Source organism: Nicotiana attenuata, chromosome 2, assembly GCF_001879085.1.
Source record: "Nicotiana attenuata strain UT chromosome 2, NIATTr2, whole genome shotgun sequence".
Classification (NCBI taxonomy): domain Eukaryota; kingdom Viridiplantae; phylum Streptophyta; class Magnoliopsida; order Solanales; family Solanaceae; genus Nicotiana; species Nicotiana attenuata.
This window is the reverse complement of record NC_031990.1, coordinates 96,156,800-96,172,654: the sequence shown is the minus strand read 5'-3', so window position 1 is coordinate 96,172,654 and position 15,855 is coordinate 96,156,800. Positions and strand designations below refer to the sequence as shown.

The following is a 15,855-nucleotide window of genomic DNA, read 5'->3' as shown; positions in this document are numbered from 1 at the left end:
TTACGGTTCAGTTTTGAACAGCCCTATCGAGGACGAGCACTCGTCTTAAACAGAGTAATAACGACTAGTTTTAGGATAAGATTCTAAAGAGAATATTCTAGTGGATATTTTCTGTGGTTGTACTATTAGGATTGTTGGCACATGTTCCCTTAAGAAGAGAAAGAGACTTAGTTATAGGACACATTGAATACTCATTTATAAGAGAACACATTGACATTCTCTGAAAAATTTTGCTTTATCACACACATACAAAATATACTTTTTTTCTTGAGATTCTTGTCTAACTTTTCCCCCACGATTCAAGAAGAATTCGAGCATTCAAAAGCTCATCAATCATTCATCATTGTCAGAAAGAATACGAAAGAATCTCATCATTTTCGGGTGACTCACATGCTTTGATTTTTTTAAATGTTATTCATTACTATTTATTGTTATTTATTGCAATCCCCTTCATTTTTGGATCATTGAACATAACACTAGTGTCACCATTTATTGCTACATTGATTATACTCGTACTATCTTTCCCAAAAAACGATTAGTACATCTTTTGGATATTAATATTGGCGAAGATTAATTATCTAATAGTTTAAACTTAAATCTAAATTTTGGATCGAACAAATACAATACAATATAATATAATACAATACGATATTATATTATGAAAAGACATGTAACAATCATCCAAACAAACTGTAAAAAAATCATATGCAAATTTAAACTAAAATTTAGTAATTTAACTTTCGTACTATGAAAAGATTCTGTAACGAAGGAAGTATATCTTTTTTCCCTTAAAAGAGAAGCGAGGATACACGGTTTGAAGAAGTCACACAAGTGGTAGAAGAAACAGTCACGTGTCCAGCAACCGAAGTTTCCTTTCCTTATTGATTGATTCCATTCGCTTTCCTCAATGGGCCATGCCATTACATTTGCGTGTGCGTTTTGCTCAACGAACCAATACCCAAAATTCTGAGCGTGGACGTACCCACATAACATACACGTGTCCACCTACTCTACGACTTTTTACATTTAACCGCCGGTTACCCACCGCCGGTCAGCGCTTCTTATATATCCAAGTTCAACCCCACTTGTGCCAAGTTTGGTATTTGCCGTTTCCCCACACACACGAAAAAAAACATCCACAAACTCCTCGAATTCACACTTTCATTTGGTCAAAATTTTCTCTTTGTGTTTCGAGAAGAAGCCCTAATTCAGTTGTTTTTCTGTGTTATGATCACAAAAGTTGTGGACTTTTAAAGATGGGAGCTGAAGCTGAGGTTATTGTACCAGTACAACAGACTATCACCACGGTCTTAGATGTCCCCTGCTGTTCTGATGTGGTGCGTTTTTCTCTTTTAACATTCTTCTTTACTTTCCCCTTTTGATTTTTAATTGTGTTTTTTACGTTTTTTGGGATACCCATCTTGTGATCTTTGAAGAATTAGCGAAAAGAGCATGTTTTTCAGTGTGAAGTCCCGTGCTTTAGATTTAATTGAAGATTTGATATTTAAAGAATAATATTCAACACCCTAGACTTTGAATTATTACCTCATAAATGCTTATAGAATGTTACGGAACTATAAAGGGAAGCAATAAAAGGAAAACATGTTTGGCTCGTTTCAACTTATTTAAGCTTAATTGTTGAGTTTCAGTAGATTTTAGGAAGGAGTTAGATGTGAAGTGTTGAACACCTGACCTATTGAGGTCTTGGCTTTAAGTGTTAAGTCATTTATGACTAACTTAGGAGCTTTCATACTATCATAAGAGTCATTACATGAGAACAAGTCCCGGATATGTCGGCAAAGGTTGTGTCTTAGGTCATAGGTTCGAGCCCTATGGCATGCGAACTTAGCTTGGTATTTAAGTGGAGAAGGGAAGAGGGGCAAACCCATATCCCTGAAATTTGAAGGTGGCAGTTGGTCATAAGGTTTGGCCCAGATGGATTTCTCGGTCATAATCTAAAAAAAGGTCTAACGTATGTCTGCAGGAGAACACTAGAAAAAGGCGGAAATTTTTGTGCATAGTGGTTATTGTTATGTTCAGGTTATTTATTGAAGCTAGAATGATTGCCCAAGTTTTTCTGTAGGTATTATGACATGCTATTGATAAGTATAGTTAATATTATATCTAAGGTGCCTCTAAGAAGTAAGAAAAGCTTCCAGTGGAATTTGGAGGATGGCAACTACACAAAGCATAGAATGTTTCTTGGTGTTCAAAGAGGAAATTTATGCTTTGAAATGTTTCTTGTGAAGCTCCTTGTATTCTAATTAGGCAAAGCAGTTGCTTGGCTCTTTTATAAGGGGACCTACTGGGCCTTTCTTCTACAATAGGGAAATCTGTGCTGAAACGCTGCCGTGAAGCTCCTTTAAGTGTTAATTTTGTGTGCTTAATTAGGCATAGCCATAGTATTAGCCTTATGTAAAGGTCACTTATTGAGCCTCTTCCCCATAACAGGGAAAGATGCACTTCAATGCAGATCGTAAGGTATCTAAGTGTTGATGAACATATTAATTAGGCAAGAAGTAGCTTGACTCTTCGATAAAGTGGAGCTACCTTCTCTCTGCTACAGTAAAATGTGCTCAGATATAGTTTGTAAAGCTCATTTGCATGGATATCAGTTTTTCTCTTTGTTTCTTTGAAATTGTTCTCGTTCTCTTAGTTCGATCAGTGGCTTTTTAAGGTTGCATTTTCACAACATTGTGATGATAGAAGTCCACTCAAAACATTAAATCTTGGGCTTTCAATTTATCTACTAGAAAAAGATTGCCTTGGTATTCTCAAGCATGGACATGTTTCTTCTCATTTTTTATCAGCATTCTCTAGGCATTCACAACTTTTTTCCTCATTTCTGACATCTTTCTTCTTGAAATGTTTTCGGTGGAGGGAGGGGAAAAGTGTAGGATATTTACAACAATGATTGTCATAGCATTTAAATATGTTGTGGTTTGATTTTTCTGGAACAGTTGGGGCCACAAAACCAAATTTATTTAGAATACTGTGTATATTACAATTGGGGACAGGAGTACAGAGTTACTGATACATGTCTCTTTGGAACCAAAAGGTAATGTAAGTTTTTCTTTTGGGGGTGGGTGGGGTGTGGAGGGGGGACAGATGACCTGCAGGGTAGGGAAGATGGATTAGGTCTGTTCTCCTATGGTGTTCATCTTTCTGTTCCAGATTTACCTTTGCATATGAACCATGCCATGTCATTTTGAGCTCTTCTCAAGGTTAATATACTTTGAAACATATCAGAGACATTGCAAGATTGAAGTATTTTAGGACCAAGCTCGATTTTCATAATGACAAGAATCCACACTAGTGTTAGCCTAGAGGTCCATGTTCTGGTTAATTGTGTTGCTATACTGTTCAGCCACATTCCTCTTGGACGAACAGTCAAGTTGCCCACATCATGTGCAGAGTGAAGCCTGTTATGACCAGTTAATATTTTATTCTTTTTGAGTGGAAGAGAGGAATCCCTCCACTTGTGGAGCTTCCTTTAAAGTTAAGTGTATTCAGCTGATGTACCTTTTCTCAATGCTCAACAATATTTGTGCTAAATATGTACATTATAATTAGTGCTCGGTATTAAACCTTCTTTTGTCGTTTGTGAGATGATGTGTCTCTATCAATTCTTTCTTTCAGGATTTTAAATCCCCAGATACTACAACTTTGCAGTTTGTTCCTAGCATTCGTTCAGGTAGTTTTGCAGATATTGGCCCACGGAGGTTCATGGAAGATGAGCATATAAGGATAGATGATCTTTCCGAACATCTAGGCTCCCTAGTCAGGTTTCCTCAGCCTTGTGCCTTCTATGGGGTAATTTTCACTTCTGGAACATTATACATTGGTCATTGCGGAGCTTGTCTAACTGATTCTTGTTCACTATCTTGTAGGTATTTGATGGTCATGGAGGACCTGAGGCAGCAGCTTATGTGAGAAAACATGTTCTCCGATTCCTTTTTGAGGACGCCAATTTCCCTCAGACATCAGAAGTTGATGAGGCATTTTTAAAAGAGGTGGAAAACTCTCTAAGAGAAGGGTTTCTTCTTGCTGACCTTGCTTTGGCTGATGAGTGTAATGTGTGTAGTTCCTCTGGAACTACTGCATTGACAGCTCTGGTATTGGGAAGGTAAATTTTTAATATTATGTATTCGCACGTAAATGCTTCTCCTTTTGTACAAAAATGGTCATGTTCATGATTGCCTCTGGGTCTCACTTGTAGCCCTATTATGTTCTCAATCTTATTTCTTGTCACTCTAGCCGCATCATACGGTGTTCAGTTCTTTAAGCGGGTAATATAAGTTATTCATTCCTTAGTCGAGGATGCTGTTTGATGGATGAGAGTCAACCTGTCTTTATTTTTGAGTTTCGCAGAATTGCTTTGCCATGTATCGAACCATAGATGACTCTAGAACTTGTGAAATTGCAGGGCTAGGGAGGACCATAGGATTTGATTCTGTTCTATGAAATTTTTGGAACCTGCATTTTTTTACTGTATTCTTGTTAACTAAACTGCTACTCTGTCCTCTTCTAGGCTTCTAATGGTGGCAAATGTGGGAGACTGCCGAGCAGTTCTTTGCCATAAGGGAGAGGCGATTAATATGTCTCAAGACCATAGACCGAATTATGCATCGGAGAGAAGGCGTGTCGAAGAGTTGGGCGGATTTATTGATGATGGTTATCTCAATGGTGTCCTATCGGTGACTAGAGCCTTAGGGGACTGGGACATGAAGCTGCCTCGTGGCTCTGCCTCTCCTCTGATAGCGGAGCCTGAATTCCGACAGATTATCTTGAGCGAGGATGATGAATTCCTTATAATTGGTTGTGATGGCATCTGGGATGTTATGTCAAGTCAACAAGCGGTTAATCTTGTACGTCGTGGTCTGAGACGGCATGATGATCCTGAACAGTGTGCCAAGGATCTTGTCATGGAGGCCCTGCGGCTCAATACTTTCGACAATCTTACTGTGGTAATTGTTTGCTTTACTTCTGTTGATCATTCTGAACCATCACAGTCACGACAGAGGCGATTAAGATGCTGCAGCTTCTCTGCAGAAGCCTTGTGCAGCTTACAGAGTTGGTTGGACAACAGTGGAAGCCGTTGAGTTTAGATGATTCTGCAAGGATAAAAGCCAACCTTTGTGGATGTTTTTTCTTTCTTCCATCTGTTTTTGGGTGGGTTTTCTGTACATATAATTGGTTGGCAAAGAGAATGGGCTCAGTTTGGTGCTCTTTGTTGTATGGAACATGTATCTCATTTTATTAGCTGTATATAACAACTGATTTTCAATTTGTATATTCACCATTGAAGCATTTAAGTTGTGCTCCGTTCAACATACACATTGTCATAAGTTAACTTTCTCTTATTCTTTTGACGAGACCTTAGTTTTTCTTCTTAGTTCTTACTTGTCTTCCCCTTGTACTCCTCAATATCGTGGGTGCGCACACAAATACTATTGCAGCACAGTTAAAAGTGACAAGAAAAGGAATACTGATCGGTTTATTAAAGAAAAGAGAATTAAAGTTCTGCTGTCAAACGGTCAAAGCTACCAGTCGTATGAAGCTACATGAAACAAGAACAACATGCTACTGTACCACCAGATAGTCTTCCTTCTCCCTTATTAGCAACTTAAATATATGTTAAATTTAACGATGGCTATAGATATAATTAGGTGGCTGCAGAGCTCACGCCAAAATTTCCATCTGCAGCTAGCTATGGCAGGAATTTTGATACAGTGGTATGATTTTATTTGTTTCGGGATAGTAGGCATCGCCATGTTTGGCGCCCTTTACGTGCTCTGCTGCTGCAAAATTAAGCATCAGCGTTACCAAATACTTAATGGTGATCATATTGACGACAACAACATTATTGGTCGTCATGAGATCCTTTTGCCCCTGCAGGGCTGCAATCAGTCGTCGTCGTCGCCATCAGCAGTGGAGTTTGGGAGTTTGTCAAGTAGTTGTTGGCGTGGGATTCACCCTGTATGGCTCTTGGCTACACGTTTTGGATCTTTAGTTGTTCTCTGCATATTTTTAACCTGGGATGTCCTTCTTTACAACTACTCCATCTTTGTCTATTACACCGAGTAAGTTCTTTACGTGTGTATATCTATGAACCGTATTTGTGTTTTTAACCTGAAATTTAATGATTTTCCAAAAATTTGAATGTAGGTGGACTTTTACGTTGCTAATCGTCTATTTTGCAGTAAGTAAAATATCGACAATTAAGCAATGGTTATTTCCATCACCAGTTATATATTGGTCTGAGACCACTTAACTAATTGATGAGCTGCATTGTCTTTTTAAATCTGTCGCCCTCTGCAACTAATTATTTAAATGTAGATTGGAACCATCATATCAGCATATGGATGTGTACGGTACTACTCAAACAAATCAGCTCCACGTCCTGGCGACGTAATTGCTGATCATGAGATGTACAACAAGGCAAAGACCAACAAGAGCATGTTCAAACTGCAAGGCCAATATTACAATGAAGACACAGTACCAAAACGAGCAAGCTTTTGGACTTACGTGCTAAAAATTTCGTATCAGGTAAATATTAGTCCCTGATCAAGAATTGGATGGACTATATGTGGAGCAATTCAACATAATATATATGTTGTGCATTACGCATCAAATGTATGTCCTATTCTAATGAGACTTTCTTACCTGAAAACAGACATGTGCAGGTTCAGTAATTCTTACAGACATCATCTTTTGGTTCATTATACTACCCTACTCGTCAAATTCACATCTTCAGCTAAACCTGGTATATATACATGCATGCTTCTTTCCTCAGTTGTTGAACGTCTTTTTTTCTTAAAGTTACTTTAAGGGAAAATATTGATGATACATTGTTATGTGAAATTGTTCAATTTCAATGTTTCGAGAATCTTACGTATTTGTTTATTCATGTCTTAAATATTCTAAGTATTATTTCATCAAAATATCTCGTACAGCTAGCCACAAGCACTAGTTAGCTAAATCTAGTTAAGGATCTTAAGTCTTGAACATACATTTATCATTTTGTTGTTGTTTACCTGACAGTTGATGGGTGGTATGCATTCTCTCAACATTATTTTTCTTCTGATTGATACCTCTCTCAATAGCCTGGTAAGACACAATATTGTTCAATTTCTGTGTTCTGAGCCTTTTTTTAACATTTCCTACTCATCTGAGTACACTTAATTTGCAGCCATTACCTTGGTCGGGGATTGCATATTTTGTGTTGTGGAGCTGCTGCTATGTCATTTTTCAGTGGCTTATCCATGCCTGCGGTTTCATTTGGTAATAATATACTATTCCTCCTAGTATGTATTTTTGCATGAAGAATACAATGTAACCTTCTATTTTAATTTAGCTGAACTTATTTCTATTTTAAGATTTCAATATTACCTGTAATAAGAAGTGTTCACAATTACACAAATGGTATGTCATGTTTAAGACTATATGTTTCAAAGACTTATAATCACACAAATATTATGATATCTATTAGAAATCCCAATGAAACAGTAGCTCAAAGCTCAATTGAGCATTGATGGTGAACAGGTCTGAACCTCGCTGCCATGAGAGCTCAGAGTGAGGGAGAAGATGAGGAGAGGGAAAGAAGAAGATTCTTGAATTTTTCTATTCACTCTAAAAAATAAAAATAAAAGTGAGTGGAGTGTATCCACTATATACAAAATGAGAATCAAAGCTAGAATAAGGAAAATGAAAATGAGCTAACTAACTAACTTCTACAGTTGTAACTTAGTTGTACTAACTGCTCTACTAACTAACAACTAACACTAACATTCCAATAACTAATTAATGTGAGCTAAGATGGATAATTAATCTTAACACCCCCCCCCCCCCCCAAGTTGGAGGTGTGGTGAACACAACCAACTTGCCTAATGTAGCACTATGTTTGATCCCAGTCAGAGCTTTAGTCAACACATCTGCAAGTTGATTGTCTGTTTAATGTGGTAAAGAGAGATTAAGCCTGCTTGTAGTTGATAACGCACAAAATCACAATCCACTTCTATATGCTTTGTTCTTTCGTGAAACGCTGGATTCTTTGCAATATCCAGGGCAGACTGACTGTCACACAAAACTGAGATGGGCAAGGAAAACGGGATAGTTAGTTCCTCAAGTAATCTGCTCAACCATACTAGTTCCCCCACTACTTTCCTCAAAGCTCTATATTCTACTTCTGCACAGGATAGAGATATGGTTTCTTGCTTCTTAGATTTTCAGCTGATAGGACTGTTGCCCAGCAGTACCACATAACCTGTGATGGACCTCCTAGAATCCGGGTATGCTGCCCAATTAGAGTCACAGTAAGCTTTGACAGTGTGATCTCCATCCTTTGACATGAAAATTCCTAGAGTAGGATCATTCCTCAGATATTTGACAAGGTGAAATGCTGCTTTCAAATGGGGTTCTCTGGGCTCCTGCATAAATTGGCTCAAGTGTTGAACACTATATGCAATATCCAACCTAGTATTAGTTAGAAAATTTATTTTCCCTACTAGCTTTCTGTAATAGGTAGGGTCTTGCAGAATAGTGCCTTTTTTGGCTTTCAGCTTTGTAGTGGGATCCAAAGGTGAAGAACAAGGCTTGTAATCCAAACAGTTGTACTTCTTTAACAAGTCTAGTACAAACTTCCTCTGAGATATGATTACTCCATTATATTTATACATAATCTCCAGCCTCAGGAAGTAATGTAGTTGCCCCAGGTCCTTGATCTTAAATTGTTCGTGCAGGAATGCTTTGAGCTGTGTACTTTCTTGTTGGTCAGTTCCAGTGAGTAGAACATGATCTACATATACTGCAACATATACTGAGGATTCTCCATTCCTTTTGTAGAAGAGAGATTAATCATACATGGAATGTGCATAACCCTTTGAACACAATGCTTCAGTCAATTTTGCATACCATTGTCGACTAGCTTGTTTCAAGCCATAAAGAGACTTGTTCAGTTTGCAAACCAATCCTTGCTTGTCTACAACTAGTCCAGGTGGTACTTTCATTTACACTTCTTCACTGAGATCTCCATGTAGAAAAGCATTGTTCACATCCAACTGAGATATGAGCCAGCCTTTCTTAACTATTATAGCTATTAAGGTCCTCACTGTTGTCATCTTCACCATTGGTGAGAAAGTTTTTGTATAATCAATTCTTGCTTGTTGAGTGTAACCTTTAATAACCAATCTGACTTTGAACCTTTCAATGTTGCCATCAGCTTTGTGTTTTACTTTGTAGACCCATTTGCACCCTATTTCCTTCTTCCCAGGTGGCAGGATTACTAGGTCCCAAATGTGATTGGAACATAGTGCTTCAAATTCCTGTGTCATTGCTGCTTGCCATGCAGGATCAATGGCTGCCTCCTTATATGATGATGGTTTCCTGTCATGACAAACATTTCTCACAAAAGTCTGACTATCGGTAGTTTGTAGATCAGAGGCAATATGATGATTCATAGAGAATAAGGCATTTAAGGAAACAGAATTTGTTTTGAGGTGATGAAGGGAGTGTACATAATCTTGCAGATAAGTAGGTGGTTGTGAGTTCTTTGTGATTATCTTACTAGTTGGACAGGTTCTCCATGAGTCTTTTTAGGATAGTGTAGTTATGGTGAATCAGGTAGTGAAAAATTGGGCACTACTGAAGGTGATGAAGAAACTACATGTACAGGTGACACAGGATTGGATGTGTTATCTGAACTCCTTTGATCACTCAAGTTCTCAGACATTTTTGTGACATTTGTATCATCAGAAGGTTGCTCACAGAGGGATTCAATGAAAGGAATTGGATGGAAGACATGTGACTGAGGAGATTTGCTTATATTGACTACAAAAGGAAAGATGGATTCATTAAAGACTACATCTCTGGAGATGTGAATTTTTCTGGTGGCTAGACTCAGAACTTTGTACCCCTTTGTGTTGAAAGGATAGCCAACAAACACATGTGCTGGTGTTCTGGGTTGAAACTTGTCCCTATGTGGTATTGGTACAGTGGAGTAACACAAACAACCAAGGCTCTTTAGGTGAGAGTATTTTGGCTTTCTTTTGTACAATAGTTCATATGGAGTTTGATTGTTAATAGAAGTAGAAGGTAGTCTGTTTGATTTGGGTGGCACAAAAAACGCATTCAACCTAGTATCTTAAAGGTAGTTTGGATTGGAAGAGAAGTGTCCTTTCTGTTTCCAAGAGATATTTGTGCTTTCTTTCTACCATACAATTTTGTTGTAGTGTGTAGGAATAGGTTCTTTGATGAATGATTCCCTTAGGTTGGAACAAGATACTTGCTTCTGTGTTGGTGAACTCTAATCCATTGTCTGACCTTATGGATTTAATAGTCACACCAAACTGGTTTTTTACAAACTTTATGAATTCTTTGAGTATTTGAAGGGCATTATTTTTGCTAGACAGAAGATGATTCCAAGTGGATCTACTAAAATTATCCACCATAGTTATGAAGTATTTGTATCTATCATGTGTAGGAACATGATATGGACCCCATAAATCAACATGTAGAAGTTCAAAAATTCTTTTGGTTGTACTGGTTTTCTGAGGGAATGGTAGTCTTTCTTCTAGCCATTGGACAGATGGTGCAGTTAAAGGGTTGTTTAGGTGAGAATTTGAAAGGGATAGAAGTGATATTTTTCATTTTGGCAAAGGGGACATGACCAAGTCTATTATGCCACAACACATCTGCATTACTTTTAGCACAGAAATGAGAGAATATGTTGGGAACCTTACAAAGTGATCTTGCAAAAGAATCCTGTTTTTCAATATTTGCACATGGACTATTTACAACTAGGCAAGAAGAAACACACTTATTGAAATGTAATGGCCTATTTACAATAGAATGAGAGGGACAATATGTATTACAAGTGCAACAAGTAGAAGTAGTGGGCAGGACATGAGTAGATTTTACTGCAGTATTTATAGTGTTCCTCTTCAGACAGCTTGGGCATAGGATGTACAGCCCATCTTTTACTCTACCAATCACCAGAGACCTCTTCATTAAAGGGGCCTACAGTATACAACAATGTTTAATAAAGGCAACAAGACTATTGAGATGAGAGGCCAAAGAATGAACTGAGATTAGATTGTATCTAAAGGAAGGAAAAAACATCACTTTATTTAGAGTGATCTTAGGAGTGAGCATCACACTGCCAATTTCTGTCACCTTTACCTTGTAGCTATTTGGAAGTACAACTAACAAAAGGTAGGGTAGAACTATTATGTTGGTTAATAAGGATTTGTTAAAGGTCATATTATTTGATGCCTCTAAATCTATAATCCATGTGTCAGCTTTATTTTGGAAAAATTCACATGACAGCTTACCAAAATCAATGGAGGAAGTGCAAGCTATGATACCTGCAAAGTTTGTTGTTCCTGATGCAATATTTCCACTAGTTGTGCAGTCTTTTCCTCCTCCTGATTGAAATTGATGCAGTAGATTTACTAGCTGGCTGTATTCTTCTTGGGTAAGGCTCACACTTTGAGCATTGTCATAAGTAGCATACGTCTCAGACTCAGCAGGTTGTGTGTCAGTAGTTGCTACATGTGAATTAGTCACTCCTCTGTTACTTCTATTCAACCTATTATTCTAATTGTAGTTGAAATTTTGCCCAGGATTTTGATTGGAATCGGAAGACTGGTTTTGGATTTACATTTGGATTCTGATTCTGATTGAAACTTTGAGGGTATCTATGAAGCTTATAGCATTTCTCTTTGGTCTGTCCTGGTCTCTTACAGTAATCACAAAAAGGTTTGTTCATGCTGTTATGATTATTACTAGGAGAGTAATTAGTCCTGGACGACCCAGGTCTGTTTGTGCCAACACTCAAGGCTGATGATTCTAGAGCCAAATGACCATTTGGTTTGATTTCTCTCTGACTTTCCTCTTGAATTAGCAAAGAAAAGGCTTGGGCAATTGTAGGAAGAGGATTCATCATTAGTATACTACCTCGAACCATAGTGTATGTCTCATTCAATCCCGTGAGAAATTGTATAAGCCTCATATCCTTCTCAGCTTTGTGCATGCCTTCCATAGCTTCACATGTGCAATTGCAAGTGCAATGAGATTTGAAAATCAAAGTGTTGAGTTCCTCCCACAATTTCTTCATCTTTGTGTAATAACAAGTGATATCAAGGGCTCCTTGGGACAGATCATTGATTTCCTTTTGGATTTGGTACAGTTTCATTCCATTTGTCTGATCATATCGATCTTCTAGTTCTCTCCACAATTCAGCTGCATCTGCTACATACTCAACACTATCTGTAATTTCCTTAGCTAAGGAATTTAGAATCCATGAAGTGACTGTATCATCATATCTCTCCCATAATCGAAATTTTGATGAATCTAGATCTGGCCTCTTGCATTCTTCGTTGATAAATCCCAGCTTATTTTTCACTGGCAGGGCTCGCATTACACCCCTTTTCCATGATCGATATCCAAAAACATCAAAAGGAATAGGAACCAAAGCTATTCCGGGATTATCAGATGAATGCATGTACAAAGGGCTACAGATATCAACACTTGACTGATTAGAAGACTATGCCATAGGTGGTGTAGATTGAACATCGTTTTTAATAATCGTCATCTCTTTCAATAAGAAATTTCTAAACAATTAAGAACTGGAATCTAGTAATTACAGATCTAACAACAATTTTTAAGTGAATATCGATTCAGAAACAGAACATAACCTCCTCACAATTGTAACTTGAAATCGGTGGAAAAGTGGACTTGCATGTGTGCGATCTAGAAGAAATCGAGACTGATGGAGTTAGAGTTAACAGATTCAGAGAAGCGAGACTAGATCTAAGCTCCTAGCTCTGATACCATATTAGAAATTCCAATGAAACGGTAGCTCAAAGCTCAATTGAGCTTTGATGGTGAACAGGTCTGAACCTCGCTGCCATGGGAGCTCAGAGTAAGGGAGAAGACGAGGAGAGGGAAAGAAGAAGATTCTGGAATTTTTCTATTCACTCTCAAAAAATGAAAAAAGTGAGTGGAGTGTATCCACTATATACAAAACGAGAATCAAAGCTAGAGTAAGGAAAATAAAAATGAGCTAACTAACTAACTTCTACAGCTGTCACTTAGCTGTACTAATTGCTCTACGAACTAACAACTAACACTAACATTCCAATAACTAATTAATGTGAGCTAAGATTGATAATTAATCTTAATAACATCTTTAAGATAAAAAATGTTAAACTCCATGCATATTAAGCCAAATAAGTTTACATAAATTAAAACTCATGAAGTTTTACTATATGGTTTCTCCTTAAACGTCAACTCTGAACTTAATATTGTAAATTTTTCTAAGGTGGCCCTACCCCTTTTTGGAACTTTCAATGCCGCGGGCTCCTCTATGGTACGTAAACCTTTATAAATTTTGTACTACGTTTCTTTGTTCACTCTTCTGCTAAATCTAATGCTTATTGCTTACGTGCTACGGCAGGTACTTTTGCTTGACGGTGTTTCACTTACCTTGCTATGGAATTTATTGGTTGCTTGTGGCTTTCAAAAACTCAACGTTCTCTACATTGTGCCCCCAAGCGTTTGTAAGACACTCCTGCTAGAATGGGAGCCAGGGTTGAGTCGGATTCAGGTTTTGAATTTTATGGGCTTAAATTCATAATTCTATCATATCTCATATAATTTAATGAGTTCAAAATTTATTATTTATACTTATGTAATAATTGTTTGAGCAAAAATATAGGATATGGGTTTAGGTGAACCCATAGGCTCTACACTGGATACGCCCCGAGTGTTTGGACTTTTAATTAGTGGGTGATTGAAATGCAATATATATTGTGTTATCTAAAGAACCTTTACTGTTTTTAGAACCCAGTCATTATTATCACTTAAAGATGTCGTTCTAAATTCAAAATTTATAAATTTGAAATCATGGCTATGTCTCTTGTTTTGGTACGACCCAAAACCCAACAAAGAAAAGTAATTGTATTTCGATCTAAGAAGAATAACTAATGTCATCATGTCTCTCGGCTGAATTTGCCTAATAGCATTTTTAAAGATCGCTTATTATATTTTGTTTGAAAAGAAAAATTACAGAAACATTGTTTTCTTTAATTTATATTTCTTAACATGATTTCTGGAAGAGCAATTTTTATGCTATATATATATATACTTAACACAAACTAATTATTCATTTTCACCTACTTTTAAAATAGTTACACTATATATCTAGCCGATCAAAATTATTTACCCGTGTACCTATTTTTCTTATTCATTCTTCTACTGCAACTATGCAGTTTAAAGTTGCCCGGTACCTTTTTCCTATATTTTTCTTCTCGCTTTCTCTTTCTTCACTTTCTCTAATGGGATTATCTCCCTGTGTATAATCTCTGATCTGTCCGCCTTTTCTATCCTCTCCTTTTCATGTATTTTGGAAAAACAAAGCTAAAAAGTAAATATGTAAAAAACTTAGGGTTTCAATAGCTTCTTCTCAAAATTCTCAATCTCAATGAGTTCGATAAATTTTGGCTTTCTCTATATGAAATTTTCATGTGTTTGAAGATCCACCATTGTTGAGCATGAAGCTCTTTAATACTCCCTCCATTTCAATTTATGTGAACTTATTTGACTGGGCACAAAGTTTAAGAAAAGAGAGAAGACTTTTGGACTTGTGGTCTAAAATGAGGCACATATATTTTGTGTGACTATAAATCATTACATAAAGGTAAATTATTTCCAAATAGGGAAAGGGATCATTCTTTTTCGCACGGACTAAAAAGAAAATAATTTTACATAACTTAAAACGGTTGGAGTATGAATTATTAACCTGGAGATTTTGTTATTTAATTCAAAGTGGGTGTTACAATATGTTGTCTATAGTACCTTTGGGATGTTCGTACCAAAATTTAGTTGCATTTGGGGCTCATTTGGGGTGATTATAGGAATTAAATTTTTGAAGACCTTCCATTGTCGAGCTTGAAGCTTTTAATATGAAGAAGAAACAAAATTACCCAACAATATATCGTTACAGTATACAATATACTATAAAAGTATATTGATATACTATACAGTTTACTACGTAGTGCATACAATAGGATTTCTACAATAATATACTATAATAATATACAATACACTGTAATAGTATACAACATACTACAATAATATATAATATGCTGCAACAGTATGTCGTTATAATTGCACCATTTTCCAGGTTTTCAAAATTATCAGGTCCTTGTTCAAATTTTATACATTGTTTTCATGGTGGAGATTTTGCAGTAATTTTTTTAAATTTGGGTTAAAGCTGAGTTGAACGGGAGAAGAAGAATTTGTACTCTATACCAAAATGATATACTATATATGTCACGACCCCAGTTCGCCCTCCGTGAACATGTCGTGATGGCACCTAGTCCCTATAACTAGGTAAGCCTAACAATGCGGAAATAACAACCTAACTTGCGAAACATTTAATTAAAACTGAACATTTTAAGATAATAGCTGTAAATAAGGCCGCTCGGCCTATACAACTCAAAAGAAATGCGAAAGTCTACAACACAATCCCAAAATCCGAAAACTCACGGGAACCACAGGCTAATAGAAATACCGTAAATGCTCTAATCTCCAGAATGTCTACATCAAAGTATGATAGAATCTAAACACTACAGATAGACTAAGGAAGGAGGCTCTTCGATCTGCGGACGCTGCAGATATACCTCGAAGTCTCCGTAGCTCTCCCCGCCTCAAGGGTAGTGCGCCTGAGAAGAAGTACCTGGGTCTGCACATAAAAAACATGCGCAGAAGAGGCATGAGTATACCACAGCGGTACTCAGTAAGTGCCAAGCCTAACCTCGGTCGGGTAGTGACGAGGAAGGTCAGGGTCATACT

At 37.1% G+C, this 15,855-nt stretch overlaps 2 protein-coding genes across 2 annotated transcripts; both read left to right on the top strand.

Moving 5' to 3' along the window:
• Positions 947-5,335, top strand: LOC109215659 (probable protein phosphatase 2C 47). The gene is made up of 4 exons (XM_019379770.1): positions 947-1,337; positions 3,640-3,813; positions 3,891-4,126; positions 4,532-5,335. The coding sequence occupies exons 1-4, from the start codon at positions 1,257-1,259 to the stop codon at positions 5,100-5,102; spliced, it is 1,062 nt and encodes a 353-aa protein (XP_019235315.1). The 5' UTR covers positions 947-1,256; the 3' UTR covers positions 5,103-5,335.
• On the top strand, positions 5,632-13,817 carry LOC109215636. The gene is made up of 8 exons (XM_019379743.1): positions 5,632-6,083; positions 6,169-6,202; positions 6,340-6,549; positions 6,677-6,766; positions 7,045-7,110; positions 7,193-7,284; positions 13,322-13,369; positions 13,457-13,817. The coding sequence occupies exons 1-8, from the start codon at positions 5,635-5,637 to the stop codon at positions 13,575-13,577; spliced, it is 1,110 nt and encodes a 369-aa protein (XP_019235288.1). The 5' UTR covers positions 5,632-5,634; the 3' UTR covers positions 13,578-13,817.

Bases quoted from the DNA above. Each gene is read 5' to 3' on its own strand.
- LOC109215659 (XM_019379770.1), top strand. From the start codon at position 1,257: ATGGGAGCTGAAGCTGAGGTTATTGTACCAGTACAACAGACTATCACC. The intron at 1,338-3,639 runs GTGCGTTTTTCT...TCTTTCTTTCAG, and splicing joins TCCCCTGCTGTTCTGATGTG to GATTTTAAATCCCCAGATAC. The intron at 3,814-3,890 runs GTAATTTTCACT...ACTATCTTGTAG, and splicing joins AGCCTTGTGCCTTCTATGGG to GTATTTGATGGTCATGGAGG.
- LOC109215636 (XM_019379743.1), top strand. From the start codon at position 5,635: ATGTTAAATTTAACGATGGCTATAGATATAATTAGGTGGCTGCAGAGC. The intron at 7,285-13,321 runs GTAATAATATAC...AATTTTTCTAAG, and splicing joins CATGCCTGCGGTTTCATTTG to GTGGCCCTACCCCTTTTTGG. The intron at 13,370-13,456 runs GTACGTAAACCT...GTGCTACGGCAG, and splicing joins ATGCCGCGGGCTCCTCTATG to GTACTTTTGCTTGACGGTGT.